This window comes from Balearica regulorum, chromosome 17, assembly GCF_011004875.1.
Source record: "Balearica regulorum gibbericeps isolate bBalReg1 chromosome 17, bBalReg1.pri, whole genome shotgun sequence".
Lineage (NCBI taxonomy): Eukaryota > Metazoa > Chordata > Aves > Gruiformes > Gruidae > Balearica > Balearica regulorum.
The window spans coordinates 15,476,808-15,496,206 of record NC_046200.1 but is presented as its reverse complement, the minus strand read 5'-3'; the positions used below and the strand labels follow the sequence as shown (position 1 = coordinate 15,496,206).

The 19,399-nt window shown below is 59.9% G+C and overlaps 1 protein-coding gene across 2 annotated transcripts in view; it reads right to left on the bottom strand.

Annotated features, from left to right (window-relative positions):
- Nucleotides 1–1,934: 1,934 nt before the first annotated feature.
- Nucleotides 1,935–19,399, bottom strand: part of OSBP2 (oxysterol binding protein 2) — a 120,209-nt gene continuing 102,744 nt past the window's right edge. The window contains exons 5-15 of one of the 2 annotated variants that reach the window (XM_075769676.1): nucleotides 17,273–17,471; nucleotides 15,822–15,942; nucleotides 15,028–15,094; nucleotides 14,461–14,628; nucleotides 10,593–10,838; nucleotides 7,157–7,277; nucleotides 6,307–6,410; nucleotides 5,854–5,949; nucleotides 5,254–5,438; nucleotides 4,171–4,391; nucleotides 1,935–4,000 (exon numbers count right to left, since the gene is read on the bottom strand). In XM_075769676.1, the coding sequence (XP_075625791.1) occupies nucleotides 3,858–4,000; nucleotides 4,171–4,391; nucleotides 5,254–5,438; nucleotides 5,854–5,949; nucleotides 6,307–6,410; nucleotides 7,157–7,277; nucleotides 10,593–10,838; nucleotides 14,461–14,628; nucleotides 15,028–15,094; nucleotides 15,822–15,942; nucleotides 17,273–17,471 (1,671 nt within the window). In that variant the 3' untranslated portion in view covers nucleotides 1,935–3,857. The remainder of the gene's footprint in view (nucleotides 4,001–4,170; nucleotides 4,392–5,253; nucleotides 5,439–5,853; nucleotides 5,950–6,306; nucleotides 6,411–7,156; nucleotides 7,278–10,592; nucleotides 10,839–14,460; nucleotides 14,629–15,027; nucleotides 15,095–15,821; nucleotides 15,943–17,272; nucleotides 17,472–19,399) is intronic. The other variant, XM_075769677.1, reaches the window with a different exon arrangement.

Genomic DNA, 19,399 nt, shown 5'->3' with positions numbered 1-19,399 from the left:
CGGCCAGTCTCAGCCTGCCCTGGGCTTCCCCCACCCACCTCCACAGCCCCTGCCCGGAGCCTCCGCCACCTCCCCTGGGCCTCCTCTCCTGGGCCACCTGCTTTTGGCCACCTCCTGCCCCAGACAACATCCCCTGGGCAACCAAGCCAAACTCCTTCCCTGGGCTCCTTCCCCTGGGCCACTTCTCCTGTTCCTCCTTCCCTGGACCTCCTCCCCCAGGCCACCATCTTCTCCCTTGGCCAACCTCCACTGGGTCATCTCCTCCCCAAATGATCTCCCCTGGCCCTTCTCCCTCCCTGGCTAACCCCTTCCCTGGTCCTCCTTCTCCTCTAAGCTCTCTTTCTCTCCTGGAGAACCTCGTTCTATGGGTACCTACCCCCTCCCACATTCCCACTTTCCTGGACCTCCTCCCCTGGGCAACCTTCCCTTGGACATCTCCTGCCTTGGACAACCTCTGCCGGGCCATCTCCTCTCCTGGTCCCTCCTTTCCTTCGAGCCACCTTCCCTGGACCATCTCCTCCCCCGGGTAACCTCTCCCCTGATCCTTCTTCTTCCCTGAACAACCACTCCCCTGGACCTCCTTGTCCTCTGGGCCACCTCCCACAGCCCTCCTCCCCTGGGCAACCTCCTCCTTTGGACAACTTTCCCTGGGCCATGTCCCCATCTCTTCCCATAGGTCTCCTCCTCTGGGCCACCTCCCTGGCCACCTCACCTGCCATCCACCACGTGCCCAGATCCTCGTCCAGAGCTCACCCACCTTGGGGGTTCCTGCAGGACCCCCCACCTGCAGCCTTGAGGAGCGAGTGACAACCTCAGCACCGCGGCTTTTAAAACTCCCGAATCCAAGTTTTATTACCGTGTAGGAGAAGAGGGATCACTCACAATATATTGTTCAAAAAGAAATACATTCAACAGCATTTACAGTGGAATGACATTAAAATCCTTTTGGGGGGGAACAGAAAGACCAGGAGATGGTGCTCTGATTAAGTGCTGCTGCTAGATGATCTCTGGAAGATAGAGCGGTTTTTAAAATTAGCCTAAAAAACGAGGGATGTCTGTTTTGGGGGGTCCTCCTCGTGCTCCCCCAAGCTCCGCTAAGCTGTGCAGGGTCTGGGATGGCGATTTCTAGACAGACGCAGCCATGGGGGGTACATCACACAGGACCTCTCGGGGTCCCAGAGCCCAGCAGGACCCTTGGTGCCAGCACTTACTGAGCAACATCTCACTCCCCGCTCTCCTCCGCTGCGGGAACGCTCGGATCCTGCTTTGGGGACAGCCCGTGCAGGAGCTTCTCACCTCTCCAAGCTCTCGGGTAACTCTTGCATTGACAAAGCGAACAAGGCAAATAAGGCATTTTGAAGAGCTCCGTTTCTACCCCTTTTTCCAAAACCGATTCAGGCCTCGAGCGGAACAAACCCGCCCCGGGGAATCTGGCTGCCGTCACACACCAGCCCAGAGGTGTGAAGGTTTAGTGTGGAGCATCCTCCGCTCTCCCAGGAAGGTGAAAGCCCAAAGGAGATCTGGACACCCTGGGGCCGGGACACCCGGCAGCTCTCTGCCGCAGTTTGGATCATTTCAGAGCTGCAGCGGCTTTACCGAGCCACGGGCAAACCTCGGGGAAGGGTCTGCAAGGAGCAAAGACTCCAGACCGGCTGCTCTAACACCCAGAGCATCACACTCCCGAACACAGGGGAGACCGAGTGCCGCCCTTCAAACCCCAAATGCACCGTTTCTAGAAGGGAATATCTTTGTGACACCTTATGAACGCGATCGCATCCAGCTTTGGAGCAAAATGTTGCGTCTCTACTTTGGGAATTAGTCACCATCACCCCGACACCCTACTGCCGGGACAAGCCTAGGGAAATCGTACTCAGGCTACAAAAACTCAGACACTTCTGTCTTCATTATTTTTCATCTATTGTGTACCATAGAAATTTAAGCAAAATAATTTTATATATATTTTTGTATATATATATATAAATTAGAAGCAAATAAATAAGATTAAAGGGTACATTGAAATCAGTGGGTGTTGCCACTCCAATAGCCACTCACTACTGTTACGCCGTACGAGGTCTATATATACTGTACACGTAGGTGTGCTGTGGGTAACGGGTGTGGAGGTGCTGGAAGAGAAGCCGATCAGGAGGAGACCGATGGTCGAGGAACCTGATTGCATAAGTGTCCTGTGTGCAGCCTGGGTATTCCAGTTACCACTGCCTCAAAGTTCATTATTGCTAATTATCTCCCAAGGTGGATGTGACGTCCAGCTAGGGGCGGCCTCTGACCCCCGGGAGGCAGCAGTCAGTACGATATGATGAAGATCCAGAGAAGATGACATCAAAAATGAGATCCGACGGGGCAAAGGCGGGTGTCCAGGTCTCCCTGATGCTCTCTGGCCCAGCGGATCCCACCTTCGGGATCACCACCCCCATCCTCACCTTCAGCGCTGGGGACCTGCGTGGCCGGTACCCGAGCACCGCTCGCTCCCGGTCCTCGCCCATCATGGGCAGCGCTTGCTCTGCTCCTCCCGGCGCATCCAGGGCCGCAGGAAGGCGATGGCGGGCAGGAGGGGTGAGCGGGGGACGTGGGGCTCCGCCGGCCCCACGCTCAGGCTGCTTCAGCGACGACCTGGAACTGCTCCTGGGAGAGACCGGCCCGGGGCAGGGGGAGAGGGAAGGGAGCCGGGTGCCGGGCTGCGGGTGCGCTCCAGGCTCAGCCTGTGCCCCCCCCCGGCACCGGGGGACTGCGGACCAGCCCTGTCTGGCTTCATGGGGAAGACAAGAGGGATGGGAGACCCAGGGCCAGGGCCGCATCCCAGGGAGGCTCCGTCCCAGCGGCACCACGGCATCCGCTCCCTGCCTCCCGCCCAGCCTCGGGCAGAGCTCAGCGCAGGGATGCTGCCGCAAACCCGGCACCGAGGTCCAGGCTCCTGCCAGCCCCCGGGCTAGCGAGACGGAGTGGGAGAGAGCCGGTACACGGACCCCGGAGCATCGCTGGTCTACAAACCTCTTCACTCTGTGTCTGCCAGGCGTTCCCGACCTCAGCGAGGCCGTTTCCCCCTTCGGATATGGTTGCAGGAAAACCAATCCAAACCTCACTCAAATCACTCTCACAAAGCATCATCTTAAAGACAGCTCTAAGCCTTGACTAAACACGGCAGACTGCGGGGAATCTGCTCAAACGCTTCTTTAAAAAAAAAAAAAAAAGTTTAAAAAAAAAAAAGTCACCAGCTGAAATATCCTAATTGGTGTTACTGGGATGACTGGGCACTGCAGGAACCACCGAGAGTCTCCAGGATCAAGTGCCACGGCTCCTGGAGACAGACTTCTGAGCAGGACGCAGTGTTGTTCGTGTCCATCTTTAAAGGAACTTGAACCAGGAGCAGATTTTTTAAAAAAAAGAAATAATCCAGAAAGTCCACACACAAATGGGGGGGGAAAAAAAAAAGTCAAAGAAAAGAGCTCACACAAATGCACGGCATCCCCACAACGCGAGCATCTTTGGAAGTCGACGTCTCAGCCGATAAAGCCAAGGCGTTGAAAGATATAGGCAGCAACTCCTGATAGCAATAAATATGCTAGGCTAAAAACGAACCAGATTCACGTGTCCTCGTTCTTAATTAGTCGCTGAAAAAGCCATCATTAAAAAAAAAAAAGATGCTATTTCTTAGTGCGTAAAAAAATAGGTTTGGAATCCCTGTTTAGATTTTCTTTTCAAATTTCTGCATGTATTGACTCCGTGTACGTACTTGCACTGTTAACTACCGGCGGGACGCTGCCAGCGTGTCCTCACTGTCCCTCTGTCTGTCCCGGCGAACGGAGGCACGGGGCGGGCCACCCCGGCGCGAGAGGAGCGGCTCAGAAGATGTCGGGGCACGCGCTCCAGTCCTGCTTGTCCTTGGCCTCCCAGTAACCGCCCTTGTAGGCGCAGATCAGCTCCCCGGTCACGGCATCCACCTTGCGCTCAAACCACAGCGGGATGTAGCCTTCATAGTCCTTGCCTGGCCGGGGAGAAGCTGGGGGTAAGGGCTGCTTTTCCCGCGCTCCCCCCAGCCGCCCGAATCGAGGCGGGGTCCTTCCCTCAGCCCCCAAACCCTGCGGGGTCTCCTCACCGCATCCCCGCAGCGAGACACGGCCGGTCGCTGCCCGCCGCCATCCCGAAGCATCTCACCTTCCTCCAGGGCTTCCACGGCCTCGGCCTCCCTCCTCCGGCGCACGGCTCGCTGCTTCTCCTCCAGCCGCTGCTTCTCCACGTTGGCCTCGTCCCAGCGGCCGCTCTCCATCAGCCGCTGGTCGGGTCTCAGCCGGCTGTCCGTGGGGGCCACTCGCTCCTCGGGCTCGTTCAGGGTGAGGGCCAGGTCGGAGAAGAAATACATGTTCTCGGCGTTCTCCCTGCGGCCGGAGAGCCCCGATCAGGACGGCGGAGGTGGTGCTTACCTCGAGCAGAGCTCCCCAGCCCTTCGCGCCCTTGCGTCTCACCCCAGCCCCGCTGATGCTGCTCGTGCTACCTCAAACCAGACGTGCAGAGATCCTGTGGGGAGCCCTGCCTCCCCCCCTCTAAGCAGAGATGCTGATGACGCCTCGATGGGCGTCTTGGAGGGGAGCAGAGCCCTCCTCCATCGGCTCCAGGCAGGGAAGCTAAAAGCCAAGCCTACGAACTCCCAGCGCCGACTGCACAGTCGAGACATGAAACAGCGTCGCCCAAGAGCTGCCAGATCCCCGACTGCAGAACTGGTGGCACCAAGCAGAGGACACTTTCCATCCTTCCAACAGAGCATCTCCAACGTGGGGACCAGCCGTGGGTGCTACCAAAGGCTGGAGAGTGGTTTGGTGTCCGAGAGCAGCCCCGCGGCGGGTCAGTGTTGAGAGAGGGCTGGTCCCTGGAGAGCTGAAGTGAGCGGTGGGACGGGACGGCCAGGGACTCACCAGTGAGGCGAAGCAGCCAACACATCATCCTGCCACGGCCAGCAGCCCAAAAAACCTGAACCGGTGCCCCTGGCTGCCCAAAACCTACCTGCCAGGGTGCCCCAAAGCCACGCTGCCCTGGCAGGGACCTGCTCTCCCCTCCCGCTGCGTGCTCACGCCACCACCACCGCCACAAGCCACCCAGCCACCCGCGTCCTGGTCCCCTCCCCGCATCCTCAGGACCGGGCACACCAGACCCTCCATCCCGCGGGGCGCGGGGTGACACCGTTAATCCCCGTCCGGCTGTTGCACCCCAGAGCACAGCACCCCGTGCGAGGAGGGGACTCACGGCAGGGGGTACTTCTTCCACAGGACCTTTGGAGACAGCGTCTGGTAGACTGTTTTCTGTTTGCCCTCCGTGCTGGTGCTGCCGTGGCTGCTCTGCACGATCTTGGAGCACTCCATCTTCTCGTCCCACGTGCCGGACATGACGTAGTGGGCTTTACCGTCGGCGTCGCTCACCACTCCTGTCACCTGGCAGAAGGAGACAGCTCTGGTGGCGTCTGGAAGTGCCCGGAGGACAGGGGGAGGTGCGGGGAGGCAGAACACCCTCCAGGTGCCCTGGCGTCGCGTGTCCCCGCACATCAGCTGCGCCCAGCGCAGGGGGGGAGCGTGGGCCCACCCTGACCGCGCAGGTGGGTCTCCGGCCCGTCAAATCCTCCCCCGGTCTCAGCGCTGCAGCTCCAGCAGACGCAGAGCCGGCACGGGGGGCTGTGCCTGGAGGTCCCCCCGCCCTCCCCGGTGACCCCCGTCAGCGCGGCTCCTTGGCCGCGTGCTGGGCTCATCCCAGCTGCGGTACCGGGACCCCGTGAGCCCGGCTTGGAGGGAAGAGCCAGGTCTCACCCCGCGCAGGGCTGCCAGAAGGAGGAGGAGACACCCCGACACGTACCTTTCGGGGGACGTCTCTGGAGAAGTAGCTGTAGGGGGTAAATTTCAGCTGGCATTTATCTTTTGACTTATGGTTAACAATCTCTATTTCACCAGACTAGATGAAAGACACAGAACCACAGCGAGTGAGAGACGTTGCAAGGAGACAAATCAGGCGTTAGTTGTAGTGCAGGTACAAATCACCACCAGCTGCAGCATCCCTTCTGGCTGTAGCCACCGCTCCGGCCGCCCCCGCCAGCCCCACGGCTCGCCAGCAGCACCCATCACGCGCGTGACCACCCTGCCCCACGGAGCCGCTGGCCTCAGGATGAGCCATTAGGAGCTCCGAGAAGCCTCCCCCCATCCCGCCAGGGAATCCCATCGCGGCAGGATAGGCCCTTCCAGTCCCCCCGCCCTTCCCCGGAGCCGGGCCAGGCCAGGCAGGACACATCACCTCGGACCCGAAGCCACCGACCTGGTCAATCCAGAGCTTGCCCACGATGATGTTGTGAACGGTGGAGGTGACTTTCCTCCAGACGTAGTGATTCCCGCTGGAGTGAAACTCGAGGTGGATGGCGCCTGCACAGAGAGGGGTGCCCCGAGCTCGGCGAGGGCAGACGGCGGGACAGGGCTGCAGGCACGCTCCCCTGCGGCACGGCACCCCCCCGGCACCACGCTCACCCTGGGAGCCAGCCTGGTCCCTCTACCTGCACCTCCCACCCTCAGCCCCCACCCAGGGCTGGGGCCAGAGTCATCCCTCCCCTTGCTGCACGCTCCGTGTCTGCCGCCGTAAGGGAGCTGCAACACCTGCGAGGCCCTCTGCCCTCTTCCACCCCCCCCCAAAAAAGGGCTGATTTTAAAAGCAGGTCTGAAACGTGCTGCCTGGTTGACTCTCAGTGTCACCAGCAGAGCTCTGGGACCAGCCCCCGGCGTGCACCCAGCCCAGCGACAGGCAGAAGACACCCAAAACCTTGGACGGAGGCAGCTTATTGCATCTGGCTGCCAGGGAGAGGGGTGAAACGGGAGCAAGCTAGCCTTTAAATATCTTTTTAAGGAGAAACCAATTCACGGGCAAGCAGGATGTTTCCAAAGCACAGCCAAAGCAGTCTCCCTTCGCAGCTGGCGTAATTTCCATTTCCAGGGCAGAGGAGTTATCGTTGGATTGTCTGTGATCGGGAGCACAAATCTGCGCTCCCTACATGGCTCGGGGTGGAATTCACCGAGCCCTACGTGCGCCCAAGGGACAGGCATGTTGCTTTAACCTCCTGAGCACCGCCGGAGCAGCGCAGGGGAAAACCCAAGCCCTCTCGGCACGAGTCACCTACCCAGTGGCATGATGGAGAGGTATTTGCCCCTGAACTTGCTGGCGATCGTGATTTCCTGCCACAATGTCCACCCTCGCTTGGAGTAGACATGATGGGCGGCTGCCGGGGGGTGGTGGCTCACCTGGGGGAGAGGAGAAACAGCCCGTAAGGTCACTGCCACCGGCACCGGCCAGCCCTGGTGAGCACCCGGCTATCACAGCGTGACTCCCAGGAGAGGCGATGGCTCCACACCAGCTTTGGCCTTGAGGATGCTCCACTGCGCCAACCTGAACCTCCCAATCTCCTGAGCATTGGGGTGACCTCCCGTGAGGCTCCCCGGCAGCACGCGGAGGTGCACTGAGCCCCTGCCAGGATGTTCTAGGGCTCGTTAGCAAAGCCTCAGCTGTAAAACACTTAACTTGAGCAACTACCGCTGTGAGACGATGCCGTCCCGTCACCCCAGGACACGACCCCGCTCTCCAGGGATCCTGGCTGAGAAACAGGGATGTGCCAAAACCCAGCCCGGATCCCCAGTAACCCCAGTGTAACAGTGTCCCTCCTACCAGCAGCAGCTCTGCCTGGGAACCCCCGGGGGACACCGGTCCCCAGGCTGGCCGAGACAGAGGGACCTGCCAAGCCAAGACTCTGGCCGTGCCCCTACAGACACACTGGGCTGGAAAAGCAGGTACGACATCCTCCGTCCCGGCATGACGTGTAAAAGGAGGGTGCTCACGTCCCCCAGCAGTGCAAAAGCCGCCCACAGCCCAGGTGGGAGCAGGACAGCCCACGGCACTCCGGCACGGCACACACCGCCCGTCACCGGGAACCAGGTAACCAGCGGGCCCCGAAGGCCACGCCACCGAGTTCGGAGATTATTTGCACCAATGTAATTACAGGCTGAGCGCCCCGAGCTACTGGATTACAAACGTGAGCAGGGAAAAAACCTCTCCATTAAATCCCACCATCACCGGCAGGAGAAAATCCTATTTGGATAACTGGATTTCAGGCGCAAGATTATCAACGCTTTGCTCGGCGCGTCGGCAGGCTGAGCGGCACACGCAGCACCCCGGGGAAGTTCAGAGCAGTGGGAACGGCGTCCGCCTGTCCATCCCGCGCTGCCCGCGCCAACCGCAGCACCAGGGCAAGAGGCACCGCCAACGCCGCGCCGGCGCAAAGCCGCGCTGTCGCCGATTGTGCCCTTTGAGATGGCTCCAGCAGGGAGACGTGGAGGCTTCGCTCATGGACCAAAGGCTCCGGAGAGCTGCAACAGAGCAGGTTTGCTCTGAGTTACGACAAACCTAAGTTTGGATGAAGCTCGTGTGCCGTGCCGGCGAGGGAGGGACTCAAGGAGCAGGCAGGAGGGTTGCACCAGGGGTTCAGCCCGGCTTGCAGCTCAGCTAACACGGAGGTGTCAGAAATACCAAAATAGGGTCAGATGTAGCAAAATCGGGACCAACCGGAAAAAGTAATCCAGGGCAGGTTGTTTATTTGGGAGGGGACAGGGATGGAGGAAGGAGGGCGGTGAAAAGGAGGGTGAAGGAATGAGCAAAGGGATGGCAAGGTGTGGGAGTGATGTGATCGGGGCTGTCCAGTGGTACCCGACGGGCAGCGCTGGGCTTCATCACCGCAGCCCGAACGGGGCAATAAACCAGCCTGTTGTTCTGACTGTACCCCGGGAGGAGGAGGGGCGTTGCTGGCTAAGGACGGATCGAGCATCCTGGTACGGTCGGCACCATCCACCACTTCCTAACAGCGGGCTGAGCAGGTGAGACAGGGCACCAGGGAGGTGTGGGACAAGAGAGACCCCCCCCATTTCCCTCCACCGCACAAAAAGCCCACTGAGGAACCTGGCTGTGCGGCGGGGGAATCGCTGCCCGGCGAGGGGCGGCGAAGGCGTGATGCTGTGAGGTGAAGGCGTGATGCTGTGACAAACCTGAGCTCTGTGCCGGGGGATGCCTGGAGGGATGCTGCTGCCTCTGACCTGCCTCCAGGAGCAGCGAGGCGCCGGGCAGAGCAGGAAGGGCAGGTACGTTCGCGCTGTAGCTCATTACACCCTGGTCAGCAGCGTCCTGGCTCGCTGCAGCCCAGCACACGAGCTCCCGAGGCTGGGACAGACCAAAGCTAGCTGCCATGGGGCATGCAGCTTTGGATGGCGCAAGGGGACAGCAGAGACACAGATCTTGGAGCTTATCGACTGAAGGACCTTTCCGTTTGTCATGAGCAAGGGGTCACGTTTCCAGGAGACCCCACGGAGCCTGTTCACCGTCACTGCCCAGAGTAGCGCAGCGTGAGAGGGACGGGATGTGACGGGAGGTGCCGTCCTGCCTCGGGCCAGGCTTGGGCACCACGGAGGGGTTTTGTCCGCACCCACATGTCCTGCAAGGAGCTGCTGGCAAAGCGTGGCACCTGCTACGGCGGCTGCTCCAAACCTGGGTACAAAGGGCCGTGATTTGGAGAAGATGATGAGGAACGAGGGACAGAGACAAGCTAAACCACGACAGGGGCACACGGGGATGCCGGTGCAAGTCTGAGCCCCCTCACTGCGTATTCTCAGCACGTCCCATCCGCACGTCTGACATCTGCCGCGAGCATCACAGAGCACAGCACGGCATGCCTGGGTTAGTAGCGAGACCCTTTTCCCATGCAAAGCTCCTCCAAAAAGCCCACAGGTCTCCGGGCAAGGTCTGCTGAACGGCTCTGCGGATCTTGGACCCGCACCAGCCTCTGCGAAGGAACGGAAGTTTGTGATTTTGTTTAATGCTTCTAAGCACTGAAAGACGTGACAGTGGCTCTGCTCCCGAGACGGCGCAGCCAGCCCTGGAGAAGAGAGAGCCCCCACCAATGTGATGTCCGGCCTGCAAGGACCAGCCAAGTGTGCTAAATACTAAACAGTCAATTTTCTTCGCAGATCGCAACTCATTAAGTGCTCCGGGTTAAGACCTGCTGTTTGACCGATGGGTGCCAGATGTGCTCTGTGGTTAGAGCGTGGGGTGGGCAGAGGTTCTCGGGTTGCCCCCAGGCTCTGACACTAAAAATTTTCAGTCCAAGAAGAAAGAGAGGAGACCCTGAGACACCCTCCAGCCCAAAGACACCCTGAAAGAGAGAGGAACCACGCCAGAGCTCACGGGCATCGCTGACACGGCTAGGAGGGAGCGCGGGTGAGGAGAGCTTCTCCCTTTCTGCTCTGGCGTTGGAGAGAGGAGAGGCAGGGTGATGGACACCTTTCTCCTCCCCTTCTTCCCCAGCCCCTGCTCTGCACCGGGCACGCTGTCCTCCTGCTTCTGAAGAACGGCTTGGGCTGTGCCTGCTGCTGCTTCTGCCACCACCACCAGCAACCCACTGGCCAGGAGGAAGGCTCAGCGCAAGGAGACGCCGGGTCTCCTTCAGGGAAGGGCTGTTTTGGCTGGACACGAGCAGCGGGGCAGACACGCAGAGCCCTCCGCAGACCCCGGCTCACCTGCTCGCACAGGGAACGGAAACCGAACTCCTCCAGCCGGTCGAGCTCATAGGTTTCCCCCAGCAGCGGGTTGAATGGCTTTGCGGTGCGGTGGACAGTCGTCGAGTAGGAAGACACCGAAAACGCAGCGACGAAGCACATCTGCTCTGTGGAGCTCTCGCACTTGACGGCTTTGTCCAGCAGCTCGTGGTACTCCAGGTCCTCCGTCAGCCTCTGCAGCATGGAGAGCGGCTCGTTGAAGTTTACCTGGAGGGGAACGGTAAGGGTTAGCGAAGCAGGAGAGATGCCAAGCCAGGCACTTCACCCTTTGCCTTTTTCCCCCAGCACCCGTCCTTGCTAACCACCGGCATCCCACACGTCTGGCTCTCCGAGCACGGTGCAACACGCTCCAAGACTCAGGGATCCAGGGCGGATGGAAACTGCCGACACGAAGCAGCAGCCCCGCAGGGCAGCTCACGGCGCGGGGCTGGACGTGCCACGGCACGCTGCCTGCACGCTGCCTGCACGCTGCCTCTGCAGCGTCACGCAAACATTAAATAAAGGCAAGGAACACGTGCTTTGCTCTGCTTCCTGAACCGTACCACGACAGCATGAAGGCTTCGAAGCTCCCAGCTGATCAGAGGAGTGCCGGGGAGCCGGCAGCCTCACGAGCTGACCAGGTATCGTCCCAGATACCACCTTGCTCTGGTGATGGAGCACCAGTGACCCCTAAAACGAGCCTCAGCAGCGAGCTCAGCTCCCCCCTGCCTCCCAGCCAGCATCCCACCGGCCACGAGCAAGAGGCAACACAGGGCAGCGATGTGCTGCTCCCTGGGCTGCCCTCCATCACCTCCCAGGAAAGCCATCCCCACGCCGGGCTGCAGCCCCGTTGCTCAGAAAACCTCAAAAAGCCCCATTTCGGGGGGTATTTCCCTGCTCCTGGGACTGCAGCCCCATGCCAGGACCCGAACTGCATGTGCGAGCTAGAGGCAGCAGCGGCAGCGATGCCCCGCGGGGCAGAGAGCGGAGGGGAAGAGCCCAAATGGGTGGTGTTTCCACCCCCAAGTCATCGCTTTGTCGATTAGAAAACTTTGCCATACGTTGCCAGGTTGGACAGGCTGCAAACATCTCTGTAAAAAATCCAAACAGTTGATTTTTGCAATATTTTGTGTTCTGAAAAGAACTGAAATTAAAAAATTGAAAGGAAGATGGAGATACTTTGTCTCAGGTGGTCTTCTGCCTTGAAATTCACTTTTTACTTTCAGTTCCAAACAGATAGATAGATGTATTTTAGAAGGAGCAGATGCTTGAAGGATGGGAGAACCACTTCTATAAGCCACGTTACATATTTCAAACTAAAGAAAACAAACTCCGGATGATTCCACTCGGGGATTTAAGTAGCAGGGATCTTACAGCATCCGAGAAGGAAGGAGCTGTGTAGAAAGGGCAGCATCACATCCACACAAAAAAGCAAATCACAGCCGGCTTGAGACAACTCTCGGGAGAGATGCAGGTGGCACGAGGACAAAGCCGGCAGCTGCACCCTCTCCACCGGCACCGCTCGGGCACAACCCTTCCACGGGGGAAGGAAGATGAAGCCACCCAAAACGCAAAATCCCTAAAGCTGTTTTCTTCCTTTTCAGTGCTGCAGGTTGGCTTGCTGAGAGGAAAAATGAAGGAGCGGTTTTTCAGTCCGTCACATCCCCCAGGAAGTGGACGGGGTCTCGGAAATGCTCCTCATTTGCCAAGAATCGGGTGAAGCGCACGGAAGGAGAAACCTTCCATCACCGGTGCGCGCAACCGGCGCACCGACGGTTCGTAGTATCATTAACCACATTTCCGAACAGCCCTCCCCGAGCCGGCTGCTCCGCTTCCTTCTCCTCCTCCTTCGCTCCATTTACCGCGACGTCAGCTCGGAAGCTCTCATTCGGCAGCTCCGTCTCGATTCACAGAGCTGCCGGCTTCTCCTGCGCTCCAAGCACGTGTACTACGGAGAGAGAATTTAAGTGGCTGTTGAAAGGAGATTCAAGTGCCCCTTGTTGCCTTACCACAGGCTGCTTTCCCCAGGGTGAATCTCCCAAAGAAACGCCACGTGCGGTGAGCTTGTGGGGTGCAAAGCATCTCCCCGCCTCTGCGTCTGCAGGGTATCAGAGAGGAGCCGCCAGCGAGCGGCTGACACGGGACTGAGCCCCTTCTTCACAACCCGTAGCTCTGGTGACGAGTTTCCAGAGACAGCAGCGCTGGGAAACCAGATCCGCTCCCCCCGGGGAGGGATGGAGTCACTACATCCCCCGAGCCGGCACCGAGGGCTGCTGCGCAAGCAGAACATATTGCTCTCGGCTCTGGACTCGGCTTTAGCAGCTCCCGGAATGATTTGATTGATAGCGAAGGTATAAATTTCCTCTCTCCGGGCACCGGCAGCTGCTGGTATTTCACGTCCTGAGCTTATTCCTGTACCCATCACGCCTTTATCTGATATTGATGCTGCTGCAGAAACGCTGACAGACGGCACTGGGCCGTATATCTCAGCTGGAAATAGCACAAGGAAGAGACAAACTCATCGCTCTCACTCGGAGAGTGTCAGGCGCTGCTTTAAGAGACGAAATACAACCAGTTCAGCCCCTGGAAGAGGCTCTTTCCCCGTTACCCAGCAAAGGAAGGACCCCGAATCCAGCTCCAGGGCTATGGATCGCACTTTGCTGGGCTAATTCCACTCCAGCCAGCGCCACGGCCACCCCCAGTCACCCCCAGCCGTGTTACAACCCTCCCAAGCTTGCCAGAGCTCCCTGGTTTTTGGGGAAATGGATTCCTTACGATAGCAGCCAGTCCCATCCACGCCGCTCACCGGGCTGGCTCAGACCTGCTGGAGATCCGGCAGCCTGGGAAGGGCTGGTTTGCTCTGAAAAATGCCTTTCGTCTGGGCACGTGAGGCACAGGGTTATTGATCTGCAAGAATCAGACGCACATCCCACATAGGTTGCTCCAGACAGACCCCTGCCAGCAAACCCTCTCCTCTGACCGTCCGCAGGAAGCCTTCGCCCCACGGAGCGATCCCAGCAGCACCCAGCAGTGCTGTAAATCGCCCTCACGGCGCATCCTTCACTTAAAAGGCCGCTCTTTGCGAGGAAAATAAAGGTACTCTGGGTCCCTGGGGTGAGACATGGCCCTGCCGTGCTGTCGGTTCCCCGGGACACAGGCTGGGGAACGTGTGATCAGGAACAAGGTCTCTTCTTCTTCTGTCCCCTGGGTGAAACGCCTGAATCCTGGGGGACTCAAGGCGTCCTGGTTCCCTCCGTCGCTCTGCACCGGCTGGATTTGCAGAGGGCACTTGGGCAACGTCCCTCTGCTCCAGCTCGCCCTGGGACCCGTGCGAGCAAGCTGCCAGGGCTCTCCGCAGCCGGCTCAGGGGAACGGAGCAGTCCCAAAGAGCCAACCCAATTCAAATGGTCCCTAATGCAAGAGCCATGCCGTCGGAGTCGTTTACCACAGAGCAATCAGCACTACAGCCTCCTCCTGCCCAGCAGTGTAGCTTTCTGGATGATCTCAAGGGGCAAATAAATTGCAGAAAAAGACGCAGGGCTCAGAGTCAGCAGAGCTGAGCAACGAGGACACGTCGGGGCTGCGGAGCGGGGCTGGGGAGAAGAGCGAGGTGGTTTCAGAGGGCTCTGCCAGCGCGAAAGCCAGCGCCCCAGGATGAGGTTGGCAGCTCTCGACGTGCTCCCGTCCCGCTCGGGGCTGCTGTGCTGCCACGGCGCCTGGTAGCACCACCTGGAGCCGTAATCCCAATCCTTCCTGCAGCCAAGAGCCGTGCCCAAACTAAGCCCTCAGCGCCGGCGTCGCGGCAGCACCCTCTCCGCTGGCCATCGGCGCGTGGGACGCGCTCACTTACGGGCATGGGGATCTTGGAGAGCTCTTTGCCAATGCAGTTCTTCATGATGCTCCAGAGGTTAAGGCTGTAGTTGGGTTTGTCAGGGATGCGAGTCCGTCTCCTTTTCTTCGGCAGGAGATCTTTGCAAGTGGACTCATTGTAGCTGCTTTGATTTGAGCTTTCGAAGACCTGCGGAAGCAAGGGAAGAAACGCAGGTGTAACCTGGACTCACGCAGCATGACCCGACCAGAGCCGGCAGCTCCCAGGAGCAGCAACCACAGCTCAGGGGACATCGTGTGCGCTCGTGCCGGGGAACATCACTAGAAACCTGTTCTCCAGGGCATGGGGGAAATAACGGGGGGTGCAATTGCCCCCCAACACTGTCCTGCTTCCCTTAGGAGGGTCTGGGGTGCTGCTCTAAGACCGCTGATGTCTTTCCCCCTGCCGTGGCTCACGGAGCAACCAACTCTGCTCCATCCTGGAGGCGTGGGAGGGACCTGGCTGGAGAGAGCCCCTCCAACAACCTCCTCCTCTCCCCTGGTCTCCTCCCGCCGGGACCGTCCCTCCCGCTCTGCCCGGCCAACTCACGCTGTCCTCCAGGTTCCAGTCCTCAGGGTGGCCCTCGCTGGCCCCACTCAGGTTACTGCCCGAACGCCTGCGGGGAAGCAAGCACCGGCTGGTAAACATGGGAAAGGGCGGAGAAGGGGAGAGAAGAGCTGAGACCGGTGCAGCAGAGCCAGCATCACACGGACCATCGCCCCGCAGCACCCCGGGGAGCTGTGGGGAAGGTGACGGGGTGACGGAGGCCATGCGCGGGCGTTGGGAGGGGATGCTCAGCGCGGCATGTCCCAGCGTGGGCGCCGAGAGCCCCCGCGTTTGCCAGCGAGCCCGGCGGCGTGACCGTGGGTCAGAGCACAGGCGCCTCCAGCCCAGACAGACGCCCGGGGAGGTGCAAGGGCAGGTCAAGGCAGACGAAGGTAAGGCACTCCCCGCTTCTGCCCAGTGCTCCAGGGGATCTCCCTCCAGGCTCCTGCCCAGCCTCCCCTCGAGCCCACATCAGCTGCTGGGGCAGAGGACTCAGCTTTACCGCAGCACAGGCTTGACATCTGCCCTTCCTCGCCTGCTTCGCTATAGCCGAGGCCATCCTCAGCCTCGCTCGCACCAGGGATGCAGGAGCAGACGGGTGCAGGGCAGAGCCCTGGGCGGCGGCAGCCCGTTTGCTGGGGGGTGTGCACGCAGAGTAGCCCCGCGGGACAGGATGCTGCCCTCAAGCCCAAGCCCAACGCCAGGCAAACCATCTCTCCCCCGCTCTTCCCGCACTCGCAGCAGGTTTCACCAGGGTGCGCCGTGCAATGCGTTGCCCTGGGACGGGGGGCTCGTACCTGTGGTGCTTGGGGTCCGCGGTTACAGTGATAAAAGCTGGTGCATCCTCCATGGCATCAAAATACTCCGTCTCTTCATCTTCATCACTGGCCTCTCCTTTGGCAGACTGCACACTCCCTGTCGGCGCAAAAGGTGTGAGGTGCTCGGGTGCTGCTGGTCCCCACCAAGCACGAGTCTGTCCTCAAAGCCCACCCTCCTCCCGCCTCGCCGCGGGCTTCACCGCTCTGCGCAAAACCACGGCTGCAGCTTTCGAGCAGCCTCGGCAGCGCGGGGCACACAGCAGAACCTCGCTCGGGGTCTCCGGGCAGTTCCGCTGCTCCGGCAAGGGGATGCCGCAGGCAACTGGCACGCAGCGCTGCCGAGGAGGGATCAGGACAGCCGCCCTGGCTCCAGCCACCTCGCCGCAGCAGCCCGTCCGGCTCAGCAGTTCGCTCGGCTTCCCGGCAAGGTTCAGCAACCTCTTTCCCTGCATCGTTCCCACACTCCTCCAAAGGAGCAGGGTCACCCCCTGCGGTGGGGCCGGGGCAGATTTGTGCCTGTCCCTACAGCGATTTCCCCCTGCCCTCCCCAGCAGCACCACAGAATCATTCTGGTTGGAAAAGCCCTTCAAGATCATCAAGTCCAACCGTCACCCCAGCACTTTGAGCCCAGCACTAACCCCTGTCCCCAAGCACCACATCTACACGGCTTTTAAATCCCTCCAGGGATGGGGACTCCACCACTGCCCTGGGCAGCCTGTTCCAGTGCTGCACACAACCCTTTCGGTGAAGAAATTTTTCCTAATATCGAACCTAAACCTCCCCTGGCACAACCCGAGGCCGTTTCCCTGAGCCATACAAGAACGAGGGCAGCGCCTGGCCCTGCCATCACCCCTCACGGCAGCCGCTATTCTCTCCCTTGAGCCTCTGTATCCTTTAAAAATAAGACAAAGCACTATTTCCAGTTTTTGGCTACCAGGCTGTAAGTAATGCCTCCCGCAGGAAAGGAGATTTGGCACAAACAAGCAAAGCTATTAGATTTTATTGCCCTTGCAAACAGCAACAAGCCACCACCACCCTGCGCAGCCGGGAAATCGGCAGCGCCAGGGGACCCTGGGCTTCCTCCAGCACCGCAGCTGCCCCCCGGCAGCCGGAGACGTGCCCGCCGGTGAGGGTTAAGGCTACCCAAACAGTCTGAAACAGCGTGAGCAAGCCGGGGACACAGCCCTCCCCTGCATCCGGATCTTGGGGACATTCAAGTCCCCAAGCAAGGAACAGCAGGACAATTAGGGACAATTATGGCATAATGGGATCCATTAAAAACAAATAAATCACGGGCACACAGAGCATTCGTTGCCTTCTGTTTCCTTCCCATCCCTGCCCACTCGCAACCGAGCAGAAAGCCCCCATCCATCCCGGGGCTTCCCGCCGGGCTCTGCCCCTGTACCAGCCCCAGCCGTGCCGGCACTCACCCTTGGCGGTGCTGGTGATGCCGGTGCTGCCGGAGGACAGGCCGGGGGCCCCGCGGCAGGCTCGCTCCAAGCTGTTGTGCTGCTTGGCTAACTGCTCGATGGTCTCCTCCAGCCGGATCCTCTGCTCCCGCTCATACTGCAGCGCCCGTTGCCATTTTCGGCTGTGAGTTTCGGCTAAGTCCAGGAAATCGCGGCAAGCCTGGAGGGGAGGAAGGGACACGTCAGCACCCGGCACGGCCCTCGCAGCCCGGGAGCTCGTCACGGAGCCAGCGCTGGTGCGTGGTGACTCCAGAGCTGACTCCCTGGCACTCCTCCTCCTCCTCCTGTGCCAGGACCCTGGTTCGGGCAGACGCAATCCCAGCACTCCGCGGGATCCCCCGTCCCCAGCGGCTAACGCCAGCTCAGCCCTGACCACCCAAACCTGGACCACCTCCGAGGAGACGGCTGCAACAGACGACTGCCTGCAGACCATGACGCCGCCATGGTGTCCCATCTCCCGCGGCAGCCCGGCTCACGGTGCCCGAGCCCCGCAGCCTGTTCCCGTCCCCGACGCCGGGAGCCCAGCCTGGGCTCACCCAAACCTCAGCCCAGCCCTTCGCAGACGCCCCGAGACCCCCTGCAGCCACCTCCAGCCCCGAAGCTGCAGGTGGGGAGAAGCTGGACGGGACGACGGTCCCCAGGGTGACAGTGCCAGGGGGAGAGCCAGACGGGAGAGGATGCTCAAGCCAGGAGCCAGCGAGCCCTCTGCTCCGAGGAGGCAGAGACGGAGGATGCCCAGCTCCTCCCCGGAGCTGCACAGCCCAGCAGACAGCACAGGGCCCGGCCTGGCCCCCACACCACAGCCGAACTGCTCTCCTCTCTGCGATGGGCCCTTTTCCAGGGAACGGGACCCGCCGGCTGCAGGGACACACACAGATGCGCTCGGCCCGAGGGAAGGAGGGCTCGCGCTACGCGATGCCTTGCGGGATGCGCAGCATCCCTACCCTGTGCCGCCGGGGCAGACAGCAGGGACGCGGCCCGATGGGAGAACCCCTCGGCGGCAGCGACCGCCGCCGCAGCCACCCTGAGGCCCGCTCGGCATCGCCAGGACCACAAGCATCGCCCAGCCCCGGGCACGCCGGACGCCCAGCGGGAGATTTCCAGATGCAGGACGTCCGCTCGGGGCTGGGACGCTGCCAGCTCTCGCGAGACGCCCTTCCGTCATCTGATGAGAGAGACAGCTCTCAGAGTTCCGTTTTTAGGGTATTTTTCATATTAGACTGAAACACGCGAGTCTCCTCGACTTTGTCACGTCCTTTGCGATCAACCCCACGTGACGCTGAGCAGAGGCAGGGCTGCACCTCCTCCTCCCGCCCCTAAAGCTCTGCAAGGCGGGCTGCAATAAAATTCTTCTTACGTTTAAAAGTAGGAAAAAGTGATTTTGATTATTTTCTACGGGAGTTTGGGGGCAGGCTGGCAAATTAACTGTGCTCGTGCTCCGGCTAGCTCCAACTCAGCATCATACCAAGGGAGGTCCACTTTAGAGAAACGCTGGCCTGAAAAACTCAAAACGATTCAAAAGGACTAAAACCAGAGAGTTTTGAACGTCCAACAGACTTCTAACCATCCCGAGGGCTCAGTTATTTTCTATGTTTCCATCTACTTGGATTTCACACGTGATTTATTCAGCTCTGGGCAGGTTGCTCTAAATTTGGGCTGCAGGTAGCACCTGAATATCGAGGTATCTCCTGGTCAAGCAAGAACCTCAGGGCTTCAGCTTCCATACCCTGGCCTGATTTTACCAGGATTCATCGGTTCTTCACCAAACCTCCCCTTTGGATAGGAGCAGGATTTGAGTCTCATCCAGGGAAAGAAGTTTCTCCTTTAATAACATCAGAAACGAATCACCAGGAAAGCGACACAAAGCATCGGAGTTTCATATTTTAGGGGAGGAAGCACAAAGCAGAGGGAAGGAACATCCCGTGATAAGAAAGAAAAACGCAGGGGGTGGGCACGCGTGCCTTCAGTGACATCCTGAACACTGCCACGTGTCCTGGGAGCTCAGCACCATCCCCAGCCTCACCTCCAGGAGCGGGAAGAGGCAGGAACCAAACTCGGGTCAGATAAACAAAGGAGAAACACGACGAG